A 26517-nucleotide genomic window follows, 5' to 3' on the forward strand; every position below is an offset into this window, starting at 1 on the left:
GATGGGGCCCTGTCCCCCAGGCTGACCACGTGCAGCAAACGGGCAGTGCACGCGCCTTGAGAGCCCAGAGGTCTGGGTTAATAGCTCTTTCAGGGCCTCATATTTGCCCTGTTCTGGAGACTGCTGGATGAAATCAACGACCCTCGCTGCAGTGTCATGGACTAGCGAGCTCACCACGTAGTAGTACTTTGTGGAATCGGTGGAGATCTAGTGCAGTTGAGATTGAGTTTCTGCCTGTTCGAACCACACTAGTGGTTGCGATGTCCAGAACGTTGGCAGTTTTAGCAAAACTGCGTGGAGCTTGGAAGGATTGATCATTTTCAGATCCAAATTCTGTTCGGACCAGTCAGGGTCACCAATGTAGCGAGGTGCTACTGCAGAGCGAGAGACAAATGACACATCCACGGGTGTGCGAAAAGTTAAGACTGATTTATTGATCTCCCCAACCCTACTTTTATAGACCCAGCTTCTCGCCACTGGGCCCAATTTTTCTCGCCACTGTGGGCAGATGTGAAGTTACCAGGGAGCTGGCCTTTGATTGGCCATGGTTCCTGCTATGCAGGCTCCTGCCAGAGAAGGCCATTAGGGTGCACGGGTTTTCCGCTTTTGCGGCGTTAGTCCACCATTTTTTGTGCCAATTTGTCTGCCAGGTAGTGGGCCGCTACAATGTTCTACTTCAACTTTTGTCTGCCGTGAGGCAAACAAAGTCACCATGGGCATTGCCCAGTACAAATGGCATCACTCGGGTTGTTGTCACCAACCCCCCACCCCCACGGACCTCATCCCATAACAGACCATACAGAATCCTTAGTAATGCTTTTTGTACTAATGACCACAATATTCTCGCTAAAACACCAGAACATTTGACAGAAGCAGCGACTATAAAAACACCAGTAGCAACAAAAACAACAGCGCTTGCTGGTTGCACGTGCAGATGGAACCACATGATTCGAAGCCTCGTTGTCATTGGGTAATAACATCAGCTCTGACCGAAGCCCATTAGAAGGGTCAAAAAGGAAATGAGCATCGAGTTTTTACCTTGCAGGTATATTGATATATGTTATCTGGCCTGCTAGAAAATGTATTTGTTGTTACAACTAACTACAGGGATATTTTTATAAAAAATAAATTTCTGCTGAAACGCTGCACTGAAAGTTTATAGACAGTCACTCCCTCTGATGATGTCACCCGGTGCGGTCTTCCCCCACCCCTCCCCAGTGAGCGTATAAGATGAGGAGTGGCATTGATCATGTGGTTGCCATAAGAGGAAGTAGGTACAAAAGGAGACATCAGGGGTATTATTTTTTATGCACACAGTGGTGGGTGCATGGAATGGGCTGCCAGCAATGGTGGTGGGTCTTTTAAGAGTCCTTTGGAGCTTAGAAAAATAGAGAGCTATGGGTAAGCCTAGTAATTTCTAAGGTAGGGATATGTTCAGCACAATTTTGTGGGCCAAAGGGCCTATGAGAGATGAGTAAAACTAATATGAAAATATGAAAGATGAAGAAAACTAGTATGGATATATGTGTAATGAACAAAGCCAGTATGAATAGGATAAGGATAGATAATAGAATGTAGGAAGTAAAGTTAGTCTGAATAAGATAAGGGTCTTCTCGCCTTAGACAGAATTAGCAAGTTCTGCATATAAGAAGTTAGTAAGCCCTGAGAGTCGGGAAGGTGTGAATAAGGACAATGACATGATGGGACACCGACAGGATACCCCCTGGTCCTCCAAGTTCACAGAAACAGCACATAGGCAGACAGGATTGCCTAATGCCAAACTTATCCAGGAGGCAGAAGAATGTAAGGGGGAGGGTACTTCTATACTGAAATATAAACTGTATAAAAGTTGGGTGAGCCCCAGTGTATGTGCGTATTCCCAGGGTAAGGGGAAGCATCCAACTTTGCATTGTTGTATAATAAATGTTCTTTGTTCTCAATTTTTGTCCAACTGCACGAAAACCAACAAGGTCGGGTCAGATACAGCAATGAGCTCTCTGAACCCTTCTCCATTAACAATGGCGTGAAGCAAGGCTGTGTTCTCGCACCAACCCTCTTTTCAATCTTCTTCAGCATGATGCTGAACCAAGCCATGAAAGACCCCAACAATGAAGACGCTGTTTACATCCGGTACCGCACGGATGGCAGTCTCTTCAATCTGAGGCGCCTGCAAGCTCACACCAAGACACAAGAGAAACTTGTCCGTGAACTACTCTTTGCAGATGATGCCGCTTTAGTTGCCCATTCAGAGCCAGCTCTTCAGCGCTTGACGTCCTGCTTTGCGGAAACTGCCAAAATGTTTGGCCTGGAAGTCAGCCTGAAGAAAACTGAGGTCCTCCATCAGCCAGCTCCCCACCATGACTACCAGCCCCCCCACATCTCCATCGGGCACACAAAACTCAAAACGGTCAACCAGTTTACCTATCTCGGCTGCACCATTTCATCAGATGCAAGGATCGACAATGAGATAGACAACAGACTCGCCAAGGCAAGACTACACAAAAGAGTCTGGAAAAACAACCAACTGAAAAACCTCACAAAGATAAGCGTATACAGAGCCGTTGTCATACCCACACTCCTGTTCGGCTCCGAATCATGGGTCCTCTACCGGCACCACCTACGGCTCCTAGAGCGCTTCCACCAGCGTTGTCTCCGCTCCATCCTCAACATCCATTGGAGCGCTTACACCCCTAACGTCGAAGTACTCGAGATGGCAGAGGTCGACAGCATCGAGTCCACGCTGCTAAAGATCCAGCTGCGCTGGATGGGTCACGTCTCCAGAATGGAGGACCATCGCCTTCCCAAGATCGTATTATATGGCGAGCTCTCCACTGGCCACCGTGACAGAGGTGCACCAAAGAAAAGGTACAAGGACTGCCTAAAGAAATCTCTTGGTGCCTGCCACATTGACCACCGCCAGTGGGCTGATAACGCCTCAAACCGTGCATCTTGGCGCCTCACAGTTTGGCGGGCAGCAACCTCCTTTGAAGAAGACCGCAGAGCCCACCTCACTGACAAAAGGCAAAGGAGGAAAAACCCAACGCCCAACCCCAACCAACCAATTTTCCCCTGCAACCACTGCAATCGTGTCTGCCTGTCCCGCATCGGACTTGTCAGCCACAAACGAGCCTGCAGCTGACGTGGACTTTTTACCCCCTCCATAAATCTTCGTCCGCGAAGCAAAGCCAAAGAAGATAATAAATGTTCTTTGTTCTCAATTTTTGTCTCGAGCAAATTCTGTGAAGGTACTTGTTTCTCACAGGCCTGTGTTATGCTGTAGGTTTTCTGTTAAATACATTCAGAGAATGATGCTGCAAAGAGTAATGTGTTGATCACATGACATCATTTGTGGGGTGCATTGTGTTTTGTACTTCACCCACGACGTCTTTTGTGTTTTACATTATTTGTGAATGCTGGTGCACAAAGGTGCTGGAGAAATACAGCAGAGAGATAGACAGATGTCTGCAGACACTGTGACTGTAGTAAAAACACAGAAATGCTGGAGGAGCTCGGCCGGTCTCGCAGCGCCCACAGGAGCTGAAGATTACATAATCGACATTTCGGGCCTGAGCCCTTCCTCAAGGTGTGAGAAAAATGCAGGTAGGCCCTTGAATAAAAAGGCTGGGCAAGAAGGGAAGAATAGGCAGGGGAAAAGGGGAAGGGGAGAGATGGGAACCTGAGAATTCTGTTGATGCCATCCAGTTGGAGGGTGCCCACAGGGTGCTCCAAATTTGTGGGTGTTCTCATATGGCAATGCACGAGACAATGGACAGACACGTCGGCAAGGGAATGGGGAGAGGAACTGCCACTGGGAGATCCCTGCTATTGCAGTCAACAGAATTAAGGAGCTGAACAAAGTGACCTTTCTGTGTGTAGCCAGTCTCTCTGATGTAGAGACCACAGTGGGAGCACCAGGTGCAGTGATGACCCCTGCAGGTTTGCATGTGAAATGTTGCTTCACTTGAAATGTTTGGGGCCCCTAATGGCAGTCAGGGAAGAGGTGTGGGCACAAGTGGTGCATCTCCCACAGTCACAGGGGTAGGTGCCAAGGGGATGATTGGTGGGGAGGGAGGGAGTAAACAAGGGAGTTGTAGAGGGAGTGGCTCCAATGGAAGGCGGAGAGGAGAAACTGTAAAAACACAAATGTTGGAGGAACTGGAGAGAATATGTGTTTGGTGGTGGTAGAAGGGAAGCCATGTTGTTCAAAGAAGGTCATCTGATATGGGTGCAGATGGGATAGAGATGGAGAAATTGAGAGTATGGAATGGAATCCTTACAGGGGACAAGGTAGGAAGTCGAGGTCGCTGTGGGATTTATAGATGTCTGGTGAGAGTTTGTCTCCCGAGATGGAGACAGAGAGATCGAGGAAGGGGAAAGCGTTGCTGGAGATGGACCAAGTAAATTTGAGGTTGGGGTGGAAGTTGGTAGCAAAGTGGATAGACGATAAGCTCATCATGGGTACATGAGGCAGGACCAAAGTAGTCATTAATGAAGTGGAGGAGTTGACCATGAGTGGACCATGGATTGCTCCACATGGTCAAAAATAGGCAGGCAAAGCTGGGGCCCTATGTGGGTCCCCTCAAACCCTTCACCTTGGAGAAAGTGGGATTAGTCAAAGGAGAAGTTATTGCGGGTGAGGGTGATCTGCCAGCTGGAGAAGGGTGTTGGTAGAGGAGAACTAGTTAGGCTTTAAGGCCTTTAGTGTGGTGGATGGAGGGGCATTGGGATTGATGTCCATGGTGAAGACGAGGTGGTCGAGTTCAGGGAACTGGAAGTTATTGAAGTGATGGAAGGCACGTGAACTAATCCTGAATGTAGGTGGGGACTGGACCACCTGGGACAAAAGAGTCTAAGTAAGCGGAGATCAGTTCGATGGGGCAAGAGCACATGGACACGATGGGCCTGCCAGAACAATTGGGTTTGTGGATCTTGGGTAGGAGGTAGAAATGGCCGGTTGAGAAACAGTAAGATTGGAGGCTGTTGAAGGGAGATGCCCACAGATGATGAGTTCAGAGATAGTGCGTGAAACGGTGGTTTGATGAGTTTTGCTGGGGTTCTGTTGAATGGGTCAGTAAGCGTAAAATGGTTTAAACATTTAAGAGAAATTTGGATGGGAGGGGTATGTAGGGCTATGATGTGGGTGGAGGTTGATAGGACAATTGGAATAGTTTGGCATAGTCCAGATGGGCCAAAGGGCCTTTTTCTGTGCTGTGGCATTCCATGGTTCTCACGGAGTATTATTCTCAATACTCCAGGTGTGGTCTCACAAATGATAGAGTTCAGTTAAGACTGGGACACGTTTATACCCCACCTCCTTTGCATTAAGGGTGTGCAATCCAACGACCTTCCCAATTACCTGTTGCATTCTGCAATTTTAAATTTTAATGTCATTTTAAAAATATCAAGGCTAGAGCCAAAGGACTGCTTTGCAGGCAGTGAGGTGTTAGCTTGGACTCACCATCTGGAAGGGCAGTGCACGCAGATTCAACAGGAAGCTTCATAGAGCAAAATAGATGTATTCAATGTTCAGAGGGAAATGCTCCCAAGGTTTATTGTAAAAGAGCACACATGGTGGGGGTGGATTGACCTTCTCAATGAAGTACAGAGTCAAGAACCAGGGAGCCCAGTCTCAGCGTGGCCAATTCAGACTGAGATTACAAGCAACCTTGAGGCTGGTTATAGTGAATGGAAACCAAGTCAAGTCACCTTTATTTATCGATCATACCACACTCTTATGGTAAAGACAAGATAGCGTTTCTCCAGGATCACGGAACATATATACATAAATACAAGTAGAATAAAGTTAAACATTAAAATATTAAGACGTATACAGTAAAAGTCCACGGTACCCTATCCACAAATGTTCTGGGGATTCAGGAGCCTGATGGTTTGGGGGAGAAAAATTGTTGCCCAATCTGGACGTAAGGGCCTGAGTACTACGGTACCTCGGACCAGATGGCAGAAGGGAGAACAGAAGGAAGGGGTGTGTGGAGTCCTTCACACTGTTTATTGAGTGTTGTAAATGTCCTTCATGATCTTTTCTGCTGACTTCACCACCCTCTGCAGGATCTTGCGGTCCAAGGAGGTACAACTTCCAAACCAGGTGGTGATGCAGTTGCTCAAGATACCCTCGATACATCCTCTGTAGAATGTGGTGAGGATGGAGGGTAGGAGATGAACTTTCTTCAGTCTTCGCAGGAAGTTGAGGCTCTGCTGGGCTTTCTTGGCCATGGAGCTGGTGTTAAGGGACCAGGTAAGATTCTCTGGAAATGCACCCCAAGGAACTTAATACTCTTGATGACCTCAATGGTCAGTGGAGCATGGTCCACTGGGCCCTCCTGAAATCGACAACCATCTCTTGTTTTTTTAACATTCAGATACAGGTTGTTGGCTCTGCACCAGTCTGTTAGCGACTGCACCTCATCTCTGTACGCTGACTCCTCCTCCTTACCGATCAGACCCACCACGGTTGTGCCATCAGCGAACTTGACGCTGCAGTCGTGGGTTAGCAGAGTGAACAGCAGAGGACTAAGCGTGCAGCCCTGGGGTGGGGGCCCCATGCTTAGTGGGTGTATTGGAGGATTTAAACCAGGTTTTGCTCTTGCAAGGCTGAGAATCAGTAACCCGCTTGAGACTCAGCAGACATAAGCTAAATTACACCATGGGGTCCAGAGATGCAATTATCTGACGAAAGGACATCTGTGTACCAAGAACATTTAATCTTCCTGCTTGTTTTGATCACAGTCTTTCAGGCAGAGACCTAACCTTGACACAAAATAAACCATTGTATTCAAAGTGATAAGCTGAAAGTTGTGTTATTCAATAGAAGTCTAGGCTTGCTCACTTATCTTTCTTTTTGTGCTGGGAATAGGTGCTTGGGTAAGCAGTTTTTGGGTAATATAAGCCATGGTCCCGCTGCTGATGTTAGAGACTCGCCAAGAGGTGGCCACATCTCTCAGCAAGAAGAAGAACATCTAGAGTCCAGCCAACGTCCTGGTCGGGGAAGGTGGAGAAGCTGCTACCGGCGCCCCGACAACCTACTACAAGTGTGCGGTCGTTGCCTCGCTTTGGCAGTTGGGACCAGTCCAGGCATTGATAAGTATAATTGGGAAGGGCTTGCATATTGTAGTTTGATATCAGCTTTAGAATTTGTAATAAAGATTTGTACAAACTGGTAGCTCAAACACTGTGACCAATCTAAAACGAACAAAGTGAGAGGTACAAGTTTACCCAGGACAATTGGCGTAGTCGGCAGGATTGGTCTCGAGATGTTTCGCCGAAAGAAAGAGGTGAGCCCTGAGCAGTTCTTGATTCCGGGATGGACACCCAAAGACGAAGGGTCTGGCATGTTGGCCAATACCATGTCTTTGTTGGAACCACCCATTAGTTGGGATGAGAAGTTAGATCCATCAAGTGCGCCTCTGGGAGAGCGGGTTGCCACTCTCCTTCGAGAAAGTAAATTTCCTGTTAAAAAAGGGACGCTGACGGACGGTTTTTGGCTGCTGGCCACAGCCTTATGCCACGCCGTTCAGCGTGAAGCAGAATTAGTTCAGAGAGAAGTAGAATCCTAGCACAAGAGAGAGCAACTAGAGAAGGAGCTAGAAGCCATGCGACAACACTGTTCCAAGATGAGTGAGATTGTTTGCACCAGTCAGGACTGAGCCAAAGAATGGGAGGATAAGCATGTCAAAAAGATCTGCCGTAATATTAAACTCCGGCAACAGCTCTGTGCAGATAAGGAAAGGCATGGAGTAGAACCCAATCCACATCGTATTCATGCCATGATAAGGAATGGCGACATATCTTGAATGATGACAATGGTAATAATGCAGATATCCCTTGCCATGTGCCTGACATACTCCCCTCTCCACCCGCTGTTCAGGCTCGCCCCGTAAGGCAGCGGATTTTCCAAACAGTCGGAAGGGGGGATGATGTAAGGGTAGAGATTGAAGGGATAGATACGTCAGTCTCCCAAGCGGACCAGGGGAAGATACCCGATCCCCTGCTTATGCTCAATGGCCCACCCCCTCTTCGGGATGGCCTAGGCCTAGTCCTGTCCACTGGGCAAAGGACCCTGTGGGCTAAAGTGGGAGCAGAGGTCAAGAGCACTCAATGATACGTGACTTCTCTGTAAAAGAGCTGGCCGCCATTGGAGAAACTCTGGCGGCCTGGCTCCTGCGTGCTTGGGAACAAAGTGAGAGGTACAAGTTTACTCAGGACAGTGTGTGACATTGTTCAGCCACCAGGTGCTATTCGAGGGTATAATGGGTATACTTTCAAACATTGTGAAAATGGGGGGGGGGGGTGGGGGGCGAAGAGGAGCCATCTGGAGGGCCTTGCTGGATTGGGTATCACAGGTCAAGATGGGATCTACACTATCCCACGTCTCCCTGCAACCTGACCCCTCCAGTCCCAGAATCTCCTCTGTACCCCTTCAACTTACTTATTGATGCCCTCCCTTTGGCTGGGCAACAGGAACTGTGCAAACATCCTAAGTGCAGTCAAGCCAGTGGCTATATCAGAAGGTCCGAATCTTTGTACTCGACATCCTGACCAATGAAGGGCCGCATTTCCAAATGCCGGCTTCACCACCATGTCCACCAAAGTGGCCACTTTCAAGGAACTGTCCCCCTGGGTCTTTCTGTTCTGCATCCCTCCCCGGGGCTGTGCCATTCACTGTGTCAGTCATGCCTTGGATTGATTACCAAAGAGCAACACCTCAAACTTAGAAAATCAAAGCCCACCTTACAGGCCCTTTAGGCCATGATGTTGTGCTGACCTATAGAAACCTACTGAGCAAACTAAACCTTCCCTGTCTCACACCAGAACCCTTTATTTTCCTTGCATCCATGTGTCTTTTAAATGTCCCTATTGATTCATGCCGGCAATGCATTCCAGACCCCCATCACTGTTTAAAAAACTTACATCTGATGTCTCCCCTGAACAGATGTTCTCTGGTGTTTCCTAGTCTCATCCCATGAACTGACTACCCACCCAAGCTATGTCTCATAATCTTGTAGACCTCTATTCAGTCACCTTTCATCTTTCGTCACTCCAATGAGAAAATCCCCAGCTCTGTCAACCTTGCCTCAAAAGACATGCTCTCCAATCCAGGCAACATCCTGGAAAACCTACTTTGCTCCCTCTCCAAAGCTTCCATATCTTTCTTATAAAGAGACAAGAATTGAACACAATATTCCAAATGTGGTCTAACCAAAGTTTTATAGAAATGCAACATTACCTCACAGCTCTTGAACTTAATCCCCCGACTAATGAAGACCAGCATACCATACGCCTTCTTAACTCTGCAGTAACCTTAGATTTGGACCCCAAGATCCTTCTGTTCCTCCACTCTGTTAACAATCCTGCCATTAACCCTGTACGCTGCCTTCAAGTTTGACCTTCCAAAATGCATCACCTCACACTTAACTGGATTGAATATCATCTGTCACTTTTCCACCCAACCCTGCATCCTGTCTATATGCTGTTGTAAGGTACGACAATGTTCTACACTATCTACAACTCCTCCAACCTTCGTGTCAAGAGTTAAATTCCATTTGCCAGTTTTGGCCCATTTTCCCCAACTGATCTACAACCTGCTGTAAATGTAAATATCCTCTTCTCTTCCATGACAGCTTTTAACTCTTCAACCTTGTTAATGCATTATCTTCACCTTAGTTAGACCTAATGATCTGGCCTCCACTATCCCATGGAGCAGGAAACTCCAGAGGCTTCAATTTTTAAATTTATATTTTTAGCAATCTCACGATAACAGGCACTTTTGGCCCACGAGCCCATGTGGGCCAAATCCATGTACATTAATGGAGAGTGGGAGGAAATCCAAACATGTCACGGGGAGAACATACAAACTCCTTACAAACAGCAGCGGATTCAAACCCACGTCGGTAGATTTTTAAAAAAATGTAAACATACTTAAATGCTTTATGACAGATTTAAACATTGTCCCCAGTGTGAACCCGCTGGTGGGTCATCAAGTTGGATGACCGAGCGAACCCTTTCCCACACACTGCACAGGTGAAGGGCCTCTCCCCAGTGTGAACTCGCTGGTGGGTCATCAAGTTGTATGATCGAGTGAATCGTTTCCCACACACTGAACAGGTGAAGGGCCTCTCCCCAGTGTGAACACGCCGGTGGGTCAGGAAGTCCGATGATCGATTGAAACCCTTGCCACACTCAGTGCAAGTGTAGGGCCTCTCTCCAGTGTGGAGACGCCGGTGCGTTATCAGGTGGGACGACTGGGCAAACCCCCAGCCGCACTCAGGGCAGGTGAAGGGCCTCTCACCGGTGTGGATACGCCGGTGGGTCTTCAGGCTAGAGGACTGAGTGAAGCCCTTGCCACACTCGGGGCAGGTGAAGGGCTTCTTGCCAGTGTGAACCTGCCGGTGGGTCAGCAAGTCCGACGATCGACTGAACCCCTTGCTGCACTGAGGGCAGGTGAAGGGCTTCTCACCGGTGTGGAGTCGCTGGTGGGTTAGTAGGTGGGATGACTGGGTGAACCGGTTCCCACACTCGGTGCAGGCAAAGGGCCTCTCGCCAGTGTGGACTCGCTGGTGCCTCCTCAGGTGAGCTGACAGAGTGAACCTCCTCCCGCACTCAGGGCAGGGAAACGGCTTCTCACCACTGTGGAGGCGCTGGTGGGTTAGCAGGTGGGAGGACTGGGTAAACCGTTTCCCACATTCAGGGCAGGTGAAGGGCCTCTCACCGGTGTGGACCCGCTGATGGTTCTTCAGGCTGGAGGACTGGGTGAAGCCCTTCCCACAGGTAGAGCAGGTGAAGGGCTTCTCTGTGGTGTGGAGAAGTTCATGCCTCTTCAGATGAGCCGGCAGAGTGAAGCCCTTCCCACACTCGGAGCAAGCGAAGGGCCTCTCACTGGTGTGGAGCAGCTGGTGCTTCCTCAGATGAGCCGGCAAAGTGAATCGCATCCCACACTCGGAGCAGGGGAAGGGCCTTTCCCCAGTGTGGAGCAGCCGGTGCCTCCTAAGGTGAGCTGACAGTGCAAATCCCTTCCCGCATTCGGGACAGGTGAAGGGCCTTTCCCCGGTGTGGATCCGATAGTGTCTCAGCAGGTGGGAGGATTGAGTGAAGCCCTTCCCGCACTTCGAGCAAGTGAACGGCCGCTCCCTGGTGTGGGCCCGCTGGCAGGTACTCATTTTGGAAGGCAGAAGGGACCCCTTCAGCTGAGTGACCAGGCTTCAGTTAGGATGCGCTCACTATGCACCAAATCATCAATGGAAAGCCCACGGTGTTTACTCCAGGTTCACCCAACTACTTCCAGGTAAAGTCCAGCTAATCCTGAAGCACAAATTTCAATCTGGGATCAATTACTTTTAACAGGTGAATATTTGCTTACTCCTTCAGTGATGTGGAAAATAAATCACGTCTTCACTCCTGTTTAGTTCATCCAAGCCTCACAGAGGACGTGCTTGTGTTTCCCCTCGGTGGCTCTCTCTGCGCAACTGGCCAAAATTCCTTAACAGTCTTATTCAGGATTGTGAATCTCACTGTGGCTTGTAACCGCTTCTCAGAAATAAAACATGCATCTCCTCTTTGCTGATGTGACTGGTGCTAATGTTGCTTTTGATCCCCATCCACACCTCCTCTGCTTTCATCACCCTGCAAAACATGTCATTATTCAGAGAAAGACTGCATTGGAGGAAGGTCACTTTGGTCTCCGTGGTCAGCTGTGGGCAGTATTCCCACCTAAGTCAGAGCACTGATGGCATAGGGGATGTGAGTGGAAAGAAAATTTGAAAACCACTGTTCTAGAGGATTTTATTTACTGGAATTAAATTTAGTTCATTGTCATTTTTAATCTCAGTCCCAACTGAAGCTGTTTTCTCAACAATGTGGATGTTGGCCAGGTCTGGAAAGCCAATTGGTTCCAAATTCATCCGCATTCATTTCTCAATTCGCTCGGCTGACTGGACAGTGCTACTAGTGAATGGAACCGATGGAGTTTAACAATGAAGTTTGCATACGCTGAGGTTGAGTGCTGCACACCAACCTGCTTGAGAAACTCAGCAGGTCACACAGCATCCATGAGAAATAAAGGTGAACTTATTCCTTGAAGGGCTCAGGCACAAAATGATAGGAATATATCTTTAGCTCCTATGGACACTGCTAGTCTGGCTGAGTTCCTCCAGCATTTCTGTGTTTTAATTACCAACATTTCTGGCCTGGGCAAAAACAGGCAGGCATCAGAATAAAAAGGTTGGGGTGAGGGAAGGTGCCAAACCCAAGGTAAATTGGAGGAACAACACCTTGTATTCCATCTGGGCACTCTCCAATCCTATCAGAGTTAGTTTCCCCCCATATCACCTCAGCAGTTTTTCTCTTCTAGTCTCCCACGTGATCTCCTCCACCATTTCCACCACCTTCTACGTGATCCTACCACTAGACACATGTTCCCCTCACCGCTCTCTGCAGGGACTGCTTCCTCCATGACAGCCTTGTCCACTCCTCCCTCCCACCAATCATCTCCTTGATACCTACCTCCCCCCCACCCCCGGAGATGCTCCACTTGCACACACACCTCCTCCCTCACCATCATTTAAGGCCCCAAACAGTCCTTCCAAGTGAATCGGCATTTCACTTGTGAATCTGCAGGGGTCACCTACTGCAAGCACCTACTTCGGACTGACTGGGAGATCGCTTCCTTTAGCGCCTTGGCTCTGTGCCACCCATTTCAATTTCCCAACACATTCCCTTGCTGGCATGTCTGTCTCATGCATTGCCAGACAGAGACCACCCGCAAATTGGAGGAACACCTCATCTTCTAGACGAGCACCCTCTAAACGGATGGTATTAACCTCCAGTTTCCATTAACCCACTCCCACCTTCTTCTTCCCTCTGTCGGCCTTCTCCCAGCTGCCTCTCGATCTCCCTTTTTGATGACAGACACCTTACCCTGCCATTCTTCTGTCTTTATTCCAACGCCTTATTCCTTCAAGGCCTCAGACCTGAACTGAAGGTAATATACTTGTACCCACCCCCCCCCCCACTTTGGATGCTGTGAGACCAGCTGAGTTCCTCCAGAATTTGTGTTTTCCCCTTGTTACCCGTTAGCCCGGGTCTTTTCCCCTTCTTACCCGTTAGCCCGGGTCTTTTCCCCTTGTTACCCGTTAGCCCGGGTCTTTTCCCCTTGTTACCCGTTAGCCCGGGTCTTTTCCCCTTGTTACCCGTTAGCCCGGGTCTTTTCCCCTTCTTACCCGTTAGCCCGGGTCTTTTCCCCTTGTTACCCGTTAGCCCGGGTCTTTTCCCCTTGTTACCCGTTAGCCCGGGTCTTTTCCCCTTGTTACCCGTTAGCCTGGGTCTTTTCCCCTTGTTACCCGTTAGCCCGGGTCTTTTCCCCTTGTTACCCGTTAGCCCGGGTCTTTTCCCCTTGTTACCCGTTAGCCCGGGTCTTTTCCCCTTGTTACCCGTTAGCCCGGGTCTTTTCCCCTTGTTACCCGTTAGCCCGGGTCTTTTCCCCTTGTTACCCGTTAGCCCGGGTCTTTTCCCCTTGTTACCCGTTAGCCCGGGTCTTTTCCCCTTGTTACCCGTTAGGCCGGGTCTTTTCCCCTTGTTACCCGTTAGCCCGGGTCTTTTCCCCTTGTTACCCGTTAGCCCGGGTCTTTTCCCCTTGTTACCCGTTAGCCCGGGTCTTTTCCCCTTGTTACCCGTTAGCCCGGTTCTTTTCCCCTTGTTACCCGTTAGCCCGGGTCTTTTCCCCTTGTTACCCGTTAGCCCGGGTCTTTTCCCCTTGTTACCCGTTAGCCCGGGTCTTTTCCCCTTGTTACCCGTTAGCCCGGGACTTTTCCCCTTGTTACCCGTTAGCCCGGGTCTTTTCCCCTTGTTACCCGTTAGCCCGGGTCTTTTCCCCTTCTTACCCGTTAGCCCGGGTCTTTTCCCCTTCTTACCCGTTAGCCCGGGTCTTTTCCCCTTCTTACCCGTTAGCCCGGGTCTTTTCCCCTTCTTACCCGTTAGCCCGGGTCTTTTCCCCTTGTTACCCGTTAGCCCGGGTCTTTTCCCCTTGTTACCCGTTAGCCCGGGTCTTTTCCCCTTGTTACCCGTTAGCCCGGGTCTTTTCCCCTTGTTACCCGTTAGCCCGGGTCTTTTCCCCTTGTTACCCGTTAGCCCGGGTCTTTTCCCCTTGTTACCCGTTAGCCCGGGTCTTTTCCCCTTGTTACCCGTTAGCCCGGGTCTTTTCCCCTTCTTACCCGTTAGCCCGGGTCTTTTCCCCTTGTTACCCGTTAGCCCGGGTCTTTTCCCCTTGTTACCCGTTAGCCTGGGTCTTTTCCCCTTGTTACCCGTTAGCCCGGGTCTTTTCCCCTTGTTACCCGTTAGCCCGGGTCTTTTCCCCTTGTTACCCGTTAGCCAAGGTATTTTCCTCTCCTCCTCCCCCTCTTTATATTCAGGGGTCAACCTGCTGCCTCCCCTCACCCTCTTTATATTCAGGGGTCTACTTGTTTCCTCCCCTCCCCCTCTTTATATTCAGGGGTCTACCTGCTGCCTCCCCTCCCCCCTCTTTATATTCAGGGGTCTACCTGCTGCCTCCCCTCCCCCTCTTTATATTCAGGGGTCTACCTGCTGCCTCCCCTCCCCCTCTATATTCAGGGGTCTTCCTGCTGCCTCTCCTCCCCCTCTTTATATTCAGGGGTCTACCTGCTGCCTCTCCTCCCCCTCTTTATATTCAGGGGTCTACCTGCTGCCTCCCCTCCTCCTCTTTATATTCAGGGGTCTACCTGCAGCCTCCCCTCCCCCTCTTTATATTCAGGGGTCTACCTGCTGCCTCGCCTCCCCTCCCCTTCCACCCTCTTTATATTCATAGGTCTACCTGCTGCCTCCCCTCCCCCTCTTTATATTCAGGGGTCTACCTGCTGCCTCCCCTCCCCCCTCTTTATATTCAGGGGTCAACCTGCTGCCTCGCCTCCCCTCCCCTTACCCCCTCTTTATATTCAGGGGTCTACCTGCTGCCTCCCCTCCCCCTCTTTATATTCAGGGGTCTACCTGCTGCCTCTCCTCCCCCTCTTTATATTCAGGGGTCCACCTGCTGCCTCCACTCCCCCTCTTTATATTCAGGGGTCTACCTGCTGCCTCCCCTCCCCCTCTTTATATTCAGGGGTCTACTTGCTGCCTCCCCTCCCCCTCTTTATATTCAGGGGTCTTCCTGCTTCCTCCCCTCCCCCTCTTTATATTCAGGGGTCTTCCTGCTTCCTCCCCTCCCCCTCTTTATATTCAGGGGTCTACCTGCTGCCTCCCCTCCCCCTCTTTATATTCAGGGGTCTACCTGCTGCCTCCCCTCCCCCTCTTTATATTCAGGGGTCTACCTGCTGCCTCCCCTCCCCCTCTTTATATTCAGGGGTCTACCTGCTGCCTCCCCTTCCCCCCTCTTTATATTCAGGGGTCTACCTGCTGCCTCCCCTCCCACTCTTTATATTCAGGGGTCTACCTGCTGCCTCCCCTCCCCCTCTTTATATTCAGGGGTCTACCTGCTGCCTCCCCTCCCCCTCTTTACATTCAGGGTTCTACCTGCTGCCTCCCCTTCCCCCCTCTTTATATTCAGGGGTCTACCTGCTGCCTCCCCTCCCCCTCTTTATATTCAGGGGTCTACCTGCTGCCTACCCTCCCCCTCTTTATATTCAGGGGTCTACCTGCTGCCTCCCCTTCCCCTCTCTTTATATTCAGGGGTCTACCTGCTGCCTCCCCTTCCCCCCTCTTTATATTCAGGGGTCTACCTGCTGCCTCCCCTCCCCCTCTTTATATTCAGGGGTCTACCTCTTGCCTCCCCTCCCCCTCTTTATATTCAGGGGTCTACCTGCTGCCTCCCCTCTTTATATTCAGGGGTCTACCTGCTGCCTCCCCTCCCCCTCTTTATATTCAGGGCTCTACCTGCTGCCTCCCCTCCCCCTCTTTATATTCAGGGGTCTACCTGCTGCCTCCCCTTCCCCCCTCTTTATATTCAGGGGTCTACCTGCTGCCTCCCCTTACCCCCTCTTTATATTCAGGGGTCTACCTGCTGCCTCCCCTCCCCCTCTTTATATTCAGGGGTCTACCTGCTGCCTCCCCTCCCCCTCTTTATATTCAGGGGTCTACCTGCTGCCTCCCCTTCCCCCCTCTTGATATTCAGGGGTCTACCTGCTGCCTCCCCTCCCCCTCTTTATATTCCGGGTTCTACCTGCTGCCTCCCCTCCCCCTCTTTATATTCAGGGGTCTACCTGCTGCCTCCCCTTCCCCCCTCTTGATATTCAGGGGTCTACCTGCTGCCTCCCCTCCCCCTCTTTATATTCCGGGTTCTACCTGCTGCCTCTCCTCCCCCTCTTTACATTCAGGGGTCTACCTGCTGCCTCCCCTCCCCCTCTTTACATTCAGGGGTCTACCTGCTGCCTCCCCTCCCCCTCTTTATATTCAGGGGTCTACCTGCTGCCTCCCCTCCCCCTCTTTATATTCAGGGGTCTACCTGCTGCCTCCCCTCCCCCTCTTTATATTCAGGGGTCTACCTGCTGCCTCCCCTTCCCCCCTCTTTATATTCAGGGGTCTACCTGCTGCCTCCCCTTCCCCCCTCTTTATATTCAGGGGTCTACCTGCTGCCTCCCCTCCCCCTCTTTATATTCAGGGGTCTACCTGCTGCCTCCCCTCCCCCTCTTTATATTCAGGGGTCTACCTGCTGCCTCCCCTCCCCCTCTTTATATTCAGGGGTCTACCTGCTGCCTCCCCTCCCCCTCTTTACATTCAGGGTTCTACCTGCTGCCTCCCCTTCCCCCCTCTTTATATTCAGGGGTCTACCTGCTGCCTCCCCTCCCCCTCTTTATATTCAGGGGTCTACCTGCTGCCTACCCTCCCCCTCTTTATATTCAGGGGTCTACCTGCTGCCTCCCCTTCCCCTCTCTTTATATTCAGGGGTCTACCTGCTGCCTCCCCTTCCCCCCTCTTTATATTCAGGGGTCTACCTGCTGCCTCCCCTCCCCCTCTTTATATTCAGGGGTCTACCTCTTGCCTCCCCTCCCCCTCTTTATATTCAGGGGTCTACCTGCTGCCTCCCCTCTTTATATTCAGGGGTCTACCTGCTGCCTCCCCTCCCCCTCTTTATATTCAGGGGTCTACCTGCTGCCTCCCCTCCCCCTCTTTATATTCAGGGGTCTACCTGCTGCCTCCCCTTCCCCCCTCTTTATATTCAGGGGTCTACCTGCTGCCTCCCCTTACCCCCTCTTTATATTCAGGGGTCTACCTGCTGCCTCCCCTCCCCCTCTTTATATTCAGGGGTCTACCTGCTGCCTCCCCTCCCCCTCTTTATATTCAGGGGTCTACCTGCTGCCTCCCCTTCCCCCCTCTTGATATTCAGGGGTCTACCTGCTGCCTCCCCTCCCCCTCTTTATATTCCGGGTTCTACCTGCTGCCTCCCCTCCCCCTCTTTATATTCAGGGGTCTACCTGCTGCCTCCCCTTCCCCCCTCTTGATATTCAGGGGTCTACCTGCTGCCTCCCCTCCCCCTCTTTATATTCCGGGTTCTACCTGCTGCCTCTCCTCCCCCTCTTTACATTCAGGGGTCTACCTGCTGCCTCCCCTCCCCCTCTTTACATTCAGGGGTCTACCTGCTGCCTCCCCTCCCCCTCTTTATATTCAGGGGTCTACCTGCTGCCTCCCCTCCCCCTCTTTATATTCAGGGGTCTACCTGCTGCCTCCCCTTCCCCCCTCTTTATATTCAGGGGTCTACCTGCTGCCTCCCCTTCCCCCCTCTTAATATTCAGGGGTCTACCTGCTGCCTCCCCTCCCCCTCTTTATATTCAGGGGTCTACCTGCTGCCTCCCCTCCCCCTCTTTATATTCAGGAGTCTACCTGCTGCCTCCCCTTCCCCCCCCTTGATATTCAGGGGTCTACCTGCTGCCTCCCCTCCCCCTCTTTATATTCCGGGTTCTACCTGCTGCCTCCCCTCCCCCTCTTTATATTCAGGGGTCTACCTGCTGCCTCCCCTTCCCCCCTCTTGATATTCAGGGGTCTACCTGCTGCCTCCCCTCCCCCTCTTTATATTCCGGGTTCTACCTGCTGCCTCTCCTCCCCCTCTTTACATTCAGGGGTCTACCTGCTGCCTCCCCTCCCCCTCTTTACATTCAGGGGTCTACCTGCTGCCTCCCCTCCCCCTCTTTATATTCAGGGGTCTACCTGCTGCCTCCCCTCCCCCTCTTTATATTCAGGGGTCTACCTGCTGCCTCCCCTCCCCCTCTTTATATTCCGGGTTCTACCTGCTGCCTCTCCTCCCCCTCTTTATATTCAGGGGTCTACCTGCTGCCTCCCCTCCCCCTCTTTATATTCAGGGGTCTACCTGCTGCCTCCCCTCCCCCTCTTTATATTCCGGGTTCTACCTGCTGCCTCCCCTCCCCCTCTTTATATTCAGGGGTCTACCTGCTGCCTCCCCTTCCCCCCTCTTGATATTCAGGGGTCTACCTGCTGCCTCCCCTCCCCCTCTTTATATTCCGGGTTCTACCTGCTGCCTCTCCTCCCCCTCTTTACATTCAGGGGTCTACCTGCTGCCTCCCCTCCCCCTCTTTACATTCAGGGGTCTACCTGCTGCCTCCCCTCCCCCTCTTTATATTCAGGGGTCTACCTGCTGCCTCCCCTCCCCCTCTTTATATTCAGGGGTCTACCTGCTGCCTCCCCTCCCCCTCTTTATATTCAGGGGTCTACCTGCTGCCTCCCCTTCCCCCCTCTTTATATTCAGGGGTCTACCTGCTGCCTCCCCTTCCCCCCTCTTTATATTCAGGGGTCTACCTGCTGCCTCCCCTCCCCCTCTTTATATTCAGGGGTCTACCTGCTGCCTCCCCTCCCCCTCTTTATATTCAGGGGTCTACCTGCTGCCTCCCCTTCCCCCCTCTTGATATTCAGGGGTCTACCTGCTGCCTCCCCTCCCCCTCTTTATATTCCGGGTTCTACCTGCTGCCTCCCCTCCCCCTCTTTATATTCAGGGGTCTACCTGCTGCCTCCCCTTCCCCCCTCTTGATATTCAGGGGTCTACCTGCTGCCTCCCCTCCCCCTCTTTATATTCCGGGTTCTACCTGCTGCCTCTCCTCCCCCTCTTTACATTCAGGGGTCTACCTGCTGCCTCCCCTCCCCCTCTTTACATTCAGGGGTCTACCTGCTGCCTCCCCTCCCCCTCTTTATATTCAGGGGTCTACCTGCTGCCTCCCCTCCCCCTCTTTATATTCAGGGGTCTACCTGCTGCCTCCCCTCCCCCTCTTTATATTCCGGGTTCTACCTGCTGCCTCTCCTCCCCCTCTTTATATTCAGGGGTCTACCTGCTGCCTCCCCTCCCCCTCTTTATATTCAGGGGTCTACCTGCTGCCTCCCCTTCCCCCCTCTTTATATTCCGGGTTCTACCTGCTGCCTCTCCTCCCCCTCTTTATATTCAGGGGTCTACCTGCTGCCTCCCCTCCCCCTCTTTATATTCAGGGGTCTACCTGCTGCCTCCCCTCCCCCTCTTTATATTCCGGGTTCTACCTGCTGCCTCCCCTTCCCCCCTCTTTATATTCAGGGGTCTACCTGCTGCCTCCACTCCCCCTCTTTATATTCAGGGGTCTACCTGCTGCCTCCCCTCCCCCTCTTTATATTCAGGGGTCTACCTGCTGCCTCCCCTCCCCCTCTTTATATTCCGGGTTCTACCTGCTGCCTCTCCTCCCCCTCTTTATATTCAGGGGTCTACCTGCTGCCTCGCCTCCCCCTCTTTATATTCCGGGTTCTACCTGCTGCCTCCCCTTCCCCCCTCTTTATATTCAGGGGTCTACCTGCTGCCTCCACTCCCCCTCTTTATATTCAGGGGTCTACCTGCTGCCTCCCCTCCCCCTCTTTATATTCAGGGGTCTACCTGCTGCCTCCACTCCCCCTCTTTATATTCAGGGGTCTACCTGCTGCCTCCCCTCCCCCTCTTTATATTCAGGGGTCTACCTGCTGCCTCCCCTCCCCCTCTTTATATTCAGGGGTCTACCTGCTGCCTCCCCTCCCCCTCTTTATATTCAGGGGTCTACCTGCTGCCTCCCCTCCCCCTCTTTATATTCAGGGGTCTACCTGCTGCCTCCCCTTCCCCCCTCTTTCTATTCAGGGGTCTACCTGCTGCCTCCCCTTCCCCCCTCTTTATATTCAGGGGTCTACCTGCTGCCTCCCCTCCCCCTCTTTATATTCAGGGGTCTACCTGCTGCCTCCCCTCCCCCTCTTTATATTCAGGGGTCTACCTGCTGCCTCCCCTTCCCCCCTCTTGATATTCAGGGGTCTACCTGCTGCCTCCCCTCCCCCTCTTTATATTCCGGGTTCTACCTGCTGCCTCCCCTCCCCCTCTTTATATTCAGGGGTCTACCTGCTGCCTCCCCTTCCCCCCTCTTGATATTCAGGGGTCTACCTGCTGCCTCCCCTCCCCCTCTTTATATTCCGGGTTCTACCTGCTGCCTCTCCTCCCCCTCTTTACATTCAGGGGTCTACCTGCTGCCTCCCCTCCCCCTCTTTACATTCAGGGGTCTACCTGCTGCCTCCCCTCCCCCTCTTTATATTCAGGGGTCTTCCTGCTGCCTCCCCTCCCCCTCTTTATATTCAGGGGTCTACCTGCTGCCTCCCCTCCCCCTCTTTATATTCCGGGTTCTACCTGCTGCCTCTCCTCCCCCTCTTTATATTCAGGGGTCTACCTGCTGCCTCCCCTCCCCCTCTTTATATTCAGGGGTCTACCTGCTGCCTCCCCTTCCCCCCTCTTTATATTCCGGGTTCTACCTGCTGCCTCTCCTCCCCCTCTTTATATTCAGGGGTCTACCTGCTGCCTCCCCTCCCCCTCTTTATATTCAGGGGTCTACCTGCTGCCTCCCCTCCCCCTCTTTATATTCCGGGTTCTACCTGCTGCCTCCCCTTCCCCCCTCTTTATATTCAGGGGTCTACCTGCTGCCTCCACTCCCCCTCTTTATATTCAGGGGTCTACCTGCTGCCTCCCCTCCCCCTCTTTATATTCAGGGGTCTACCTGCTGCCTCCCCTCCCCCTCTTTATATTCCGGGTTCTACCTGCTGCCTCCCCTTCCCCCCTCTTGATATTCAGGGGTCTACCTGCTGCCTCCCCTCCCTCTCTTTATATTCCGGGTTCTACCTGCTGCCTCTCCTCCCCCTCTTTACATTCAGGGGTCTACCTGCTGCCTCCCCTCCCCCTCTTTACATTCAGGGGTCTACCTGCTGCCTCCCCTCCCCCTCTTTATATTCAGGGGTCTACCTGCTGCCTCCCCTCCCCCTCTTTATATTCAGGGGTCTACCTGCTGCCTCCCCTCCCCCTCTTTATATTCCGGGTTCTACCTGCTGCCTCTCCTCCCCCTCTTTATATTCAGGGGTCTACCTGCTGCCTCCCCTCCCCCTCTTTATATTCAGGGGTCTACCTGCTGCCTCCCCTTCCCCCCTCTTTATATTCCGGGTTCTACCTGCTGCCTCTCCTCCCCCTCTTTATATTCAGGGGTCTACCTGCTGCCTCCCCTCCCCCTCTTTATATTCAGGGGTCTACCTGCTGCCTCCCCTCCCCCTCTTTATATTCCGGGTTCTACCTGCTGCCTCCCCTTCCCCCCTCTTTATATTCAGGGGTCTACCTGCTGCCTCCACTCCCCCTCTTTATATTCAGGGGTCTACCTGCTGCCTCCCCTCCCCCTCTTTATATTCAGGGGTCTACCTGCTGCCTCCCCTCCCCCTCTTTATATTCCGGGTTCTACCTGCTGCCTCTCCTCCCCCTCTTTATATTCAGGGGTCTACCTGCTGCCTCGCCTCCCCCTCTTTATATTCCGGGTTCTACCTGCTGCCTCCCCTCCCCCTCTTTATATTCAGGGGTCTACCTGCTGCCTCCCCTCCCCCTCTTTATATTCAGGGGTCTACCTGCTGCCTCCCCTTCCCCCCTCTTGATATTCAGGGGTCTACCTGCTGCCTCCCCTCCCCCTCTTTATATTCCGGGTTCTACCTGCTGCCTCCCCTCCCCCTCTTTATATTCAGGGGTCTACCTGCTGCCTCCCCTTCCCCCCTCTTGATATTCAGGGGTCTACCTGCTGCCTCCCCTCCCCCTCTTTATATTCCGGGTTCTACCTGCTGCCTCTCCTCCCCCTCTTTACATTCAGGGGTCTACCTGCTGCCTCCCCTCCCCCTCTTTACATTCAGGGGTCTACCTGCTGCCTCCCCTCCCCCTCTTTATATTCAGGGGTCTTCCTGCTGCCTCCCCTCCCCCTCTTTATATTCAGGGGTCTACCTGCTGCCTCCCCTCCCCCTCTTTATATTCCGGGTTCTACCTGCTGCCTCTCCTCCCCCTCTTTATATTCAGGGGTCTACCTGCTGCCTCCCCTCCCCCTCTTTATATTCAGGGGTCTACCTGCTGCCTCCCCTTCCCCCCTCTTTATATTCCGGGTTCTACCTGCTGCCTCTCCTCCCCCTCTTTATATTCAGGGGTCTACCTGCTGCCTCCCCTCCCCCTCTTTATATTCAGGGGTCTACCTGCTGCCTCCCCTCCCCCTCTTTATATTCCGGGTTCTACCTGCTGCCTCCCCTTCCCCCCTCTTTATATTCAGGGGTCTACCTGCTGCCTCCACTCCCCCTCTTTATATTCAGGGGTCTACCTGCTGCCTCCCCTCCCCCTCTTTATATTCAGGGGTCTACCTGCTGCCTCCCCTCCCCCTCTTTATATTCCGGGTTCTACCTGCTGCCTCCCCTTCCCCCCTCTTGATATTCAGGGGTCTACCTGCTGCCTCCCCTCCCCCTCTTTATATTCCGGGTTCTACCTGCTGCCTCTCCTCCCCCTCTTTACATTCAGGGGTCTACCTGCTGCCTCCCCTCCCCCTCTTTACATTCAGGGGTCTACCTGCTGCCTCCCCTCCCCCTCTTTATATTCAGGGGTCTACCTGCTGCCTCCCCTCCCCCTCTTTATATTCAGGGGTCTACCTGCTGCCTCCCCTCCCCCTCTTTATATTCCGGGTTCTACCTGCTGCCTCTCCTCCCCCTCTTTATATTCAGGGGTCTACCTGCTGCCTCCCCTCCCCCTCTTTATATTCAGGGGTCTACCTGCTGCCTCCCCTTCCCCCCTCTTTATATTCCGGGTTCTACCTGCTGCCTCTCCTCCCCCTCTTTATATTCAGGGGTCTACCTGCTGCCTCCCCTCCCCCTCTTTATATTCAGGGGTCTACCTGCTGCCTCCCCTCCCCCTCTTTATATTCCGGGTTCTACCTGCTGCCTCCCCTTCCCCCCTCTTTATATTCAGGGGTCTACCTGCTGCCTCCACTCCCCCTCTTTATATTCAGGGGTCTACCTGCTGCCTCCCCTCCCCCTCTTTATATTCAGGGGTCTACCTGCTGCCTCCCCTCCCCCTCTTTATATTCCGGGTTCTACCTGCTGCCTCTCCTCCCCCTCTTTATATTCAGGGGTCTACCTGCTGCCTCGCCTCCCCCTCTTTATATTCCGGGTTCTACCTGCTGCCTCCCCTTCCCCCCTCTTTATATTCAGGGGTCTACCTGCTGCCTCCACTCCCCCTCTTTATATTCAGGGGTCTACCTGCTGCCTCCCCTCCCCCTCTTTATATTCAGGGGTCTACCTGCTGCCTCCACTCCCCCTCTTTATATTCAGGGGTCTACCTGCTGCCTCCCCTCCCCCTCTTTATATTCAGGGGTCTACCTGCTGCCTCCCCTCCCCCTCTTTATATTCAGGGGTCTACCTGCTGCCTCCCCTCCCCCTCTTTATATTCAGGGGTCTACCTGCTGCCTCCCCTCCCCCTCTTTATATTCAGGGGTCTACCTGCTGCCTCCCCTTCCCCCCTCTTTCTATTCAGGGGTCTACCTGCTGCCTCCCCTTCCCCCCTCTTTATATTCAGGGGTCTACCTGCTGCCTCCCCTCCCCCTCTTTATATTCAGGGGTCTACCTGCTGCCTCCCCTCCCCCTCTTTATATTCAGGGGTCTACCTGCTGCCTCCCCTTCCCCCCTCTTGATATTCAGGGGTCTACCTGCTGCCTCCCCTCCCCCTCTTTATATTCCGGGTTCTACCTGCTGCCTCCCCTCCCCCTCTTTATATTCAGGGGTCTACCTGCTGCCTCCCCTTCCCCCCTCTTGATATTCAGGGGTCTACCTGCTGCCTCCCCTCCCCCTCTTTATATTCCGGGTTCTACCTGCTGCCTCTCCTCCCCCTCTTTACATTCAGGGGTCTACCTGCTGCCTCCCCTCCCCCTCTTTACATTCAGGGGTCTACCTGCTGCCTCCCCTCCCCCTCTTTATATTCAGGGGTCTACCTGCTGCCTCCCCTCCCCCTCTTTATATTCAGGGGTCTACCTGCTGCCTCCCCTCCCCCTCTTTATATTCCGGGTTCTACCTGCTGCCTCTCCTCCCCCTCTTTATATTCAGGGGTCTACCTGCTGCCTCCCCTCCCCCTCTTTATATTCAGGGGTCTACCTGCTGCCTCCCCTTCCCCCCTCTTTATATTCCGGGTTCTACCTGCTGCCTCTCCTCCCCCTCTTTATATTCAGGGGTCTACCTGCTGCCTCCCCTCCCCCTCTTTATATTCAGGGGTCTACCTGCTGCCTCCCCTCCCCCTCTTTATATTCCGGGTTCTACCTGCTGCCTCCCCTTCCCCCCTCTTTATATTCAGGGGTCTACCTGCTGCCTCCACTCCCCCTCTTTATATTCAGGGGTCTTCCTGCTGCCTCCACCCCCTTCACTAAGAGCTCGGCCCAATTGCTCGCCCTTATTCTTCCAGCACGTTTGTGCACTGCGAGGGGAACGAATGTCCGCTTATTTACCCAGAATCCTCGCGTTCCTGAAACCGCTCTATAGGCCGCAAAGTCCGGGTCTGGGGTGTGGGATGACCCCCCCCCCCGAGCGAGTCCTTACGACCGGGGCCGAGCCGTTCACCCGGCTGGGTCTCCCACCTCCTGGCGCAGCGGCCAATCCGCATGAGAAGCGGGTTTCGTGTCGCCCCACTCACTCGCTCGTCCGTCCGCCCGCCGGGGCCGAAACCCCGGCCCCTCCCCACCCGCGCGCCGCCTCGCTTGGGTGACGTCGTTTCCGTCCGCCGGGGCCAAGACCCCGCCCCGCCTCGCTTTGGTGACGTCCGTCCATCCGTCCGTCCGCCGGGGCCGAGACCCCGCCCCCTCCCTACCCGCGCGCCGCCTCGCTTGGGTGACGTCGTGTCCGTCCGTCCACCCGTCGGGGCCGAGACCCCGCCCCCCTCGCTTTTGTGACGTCGCGTCCAGCCCACGGCGCCTGCGCCCCGCGCTGCCCAGCCCGGACAAGGGCGCTTTCTTGGCGGAGAGGTTTCTGGGACGGGTGAGCTGCCATTGCGTTCCTCGGCAGCCTCAACGGAACCAAAGTCCAACTGCAAGCAGACACCGCTCAGTGCAATAGAGAGTCAAGCAGCACGGGACAGGCCCTTCGGCCCAACTCGGGCATACTCACCACGTTGACATTTCTAAGCTCGTCCCACCTGTCTGCATTTGATCTCCACCTCTTTAGTTCTTTATATGACACACCAATGGCATCATTTTTTTTAATTTTTTTTATTTTTCACACCATAAACCACATTGACCAAGATACATACATTTTCCTTTTCAAATATATACAGTGCCATTTTCTCCCCCCCCCTCCTCCCATCCCACCCTCCCTACCTCCCCCCTCCTGTCCATTTAAAGTACAAAATCTAGGATACATTAAACCAGTCAGACAATGTTGTCATTCAATAAAAATAAACAAGAAATTCCACTGAGTCAATTCTTTTCATTTCCTTCTCCTTTCGTTAATTTAGGTAGTGAATGTCCCCAGTAGGTTTTCTCTATTGTGTTTCATGTAAGGCTCCCATATTTGTTCAAATATTTCAATATTATTTCTTAAATTATGTTATTTTTTCTAATGGAATACATTTATTCATTTCTATATACCATTGTTGTATTCTCAAGTTATCTTCCAATTTCCAGGTTGACATAATACATTTTTTTGCTACAGCTAGACCTATCATAACGAATCTTTTTTGTGCACCATCCAAATCAAGTCCAAATTCTTTGTTTTTTATGTTACTTAGGAGGAAGATCTCTGGGTTTTTTTGGTATATTGCTTTTTGTGATTTTATTTAATATCTGGTTTAGATCTTCCCAAAATTGTTTCACTTTCTCACATGTCCAAATTGCATGAATTGTTGTTCCCATTTCCTTTTTACAACGAAAACATCTATCAGATACTGTTGGGTCACATTTATTTAACTTTTGAGGTGTAATGTATAGTCTGTGTATCCAGTTATATTGTATCATACATAACCTCGTGTTTATTGTATTTCTCATAGTTCCATAACTTCTCCCATGTTTCCTTCTTTATCTTTATGTTTAAATCTTGTTCCCATTTTTGTTTAGTTTTACCATTTGTTTCCTCATTCTCCTTTTCTTGCAATTTAATATACATATTTGTTATAAATTTTTAAATTATCATTGTATCTGTAATCACATATTCAAAATTACTTTCCTCTGGTAACCTCAGACTGCTTCCCAATTTGTCCTTCAAGTAGGA

General features: G+C 52.2%; 1 protein-coding gene across 2 annotated transcripts; it reads right to left on the bottom strand.

Moving 5' to 3' along the window:
- Positions 1-278: 278 nt before the first annotated feature.
- LOC138751933 (zinc finger protein 229-like) lies at positions 279-24857 on the bottom strand. 2 transcript variants are annotated; one of them, XM_069914925.1, is made up of 3 exons: positions 24765-24857; positions 9934-11634; positions 279-374 (listed from the first exon to the last, which is right to left on the bottom strand). In XM_069914925.1, the coding sequence occupies exon 2, from the start codon at positions 11169-11171 to the stop codon at positions 9954-9956; it is 1218 nt and encodes a 405-aa protein (XP_069771026.1). In that variant the 5' UTR covers positions 11172-11634; positions 24765-24857; the 3' UTR covers positions 279-374; positions 9934-9953. The 2 variants fall into 2 exon arrangements, with proteins under 2 accessions (XP_069771026.1, XP_069771025.1); XM_069914924.1 differs by lacking the exon at positions 279-374 and having other exon boundaries at positions 5677-11634.
- Positions 24858-26517: the final 1660 nt, after the last annotated feature.

The sequence above is a fragment of the Narcine bancroftii genome, chromosome 1 (assembly GCF_036971445.1).
Source record: "Narcine bancroftii isolate sNarBan1 chromosome 1, sNarBan1.hap1, whole genome shotgun sequence".
Classification (NCBI taxonomy): Eukaryota; Metazoa; Chordata; class Chondrichthyes; order Torpediniformes; family Narcinidae; genus Narcine; species Narcine bancroftii.

Excerpts from the sequence above, each read along its gene's own strand:
- LOC138751933 (XM_069914925.1), bottom strand. The coding sequence starts at position 11,171 with ATGAGTACCTGCCAGCGGGCCCACACCAGGGAGCGGCCGTTCACTTGC.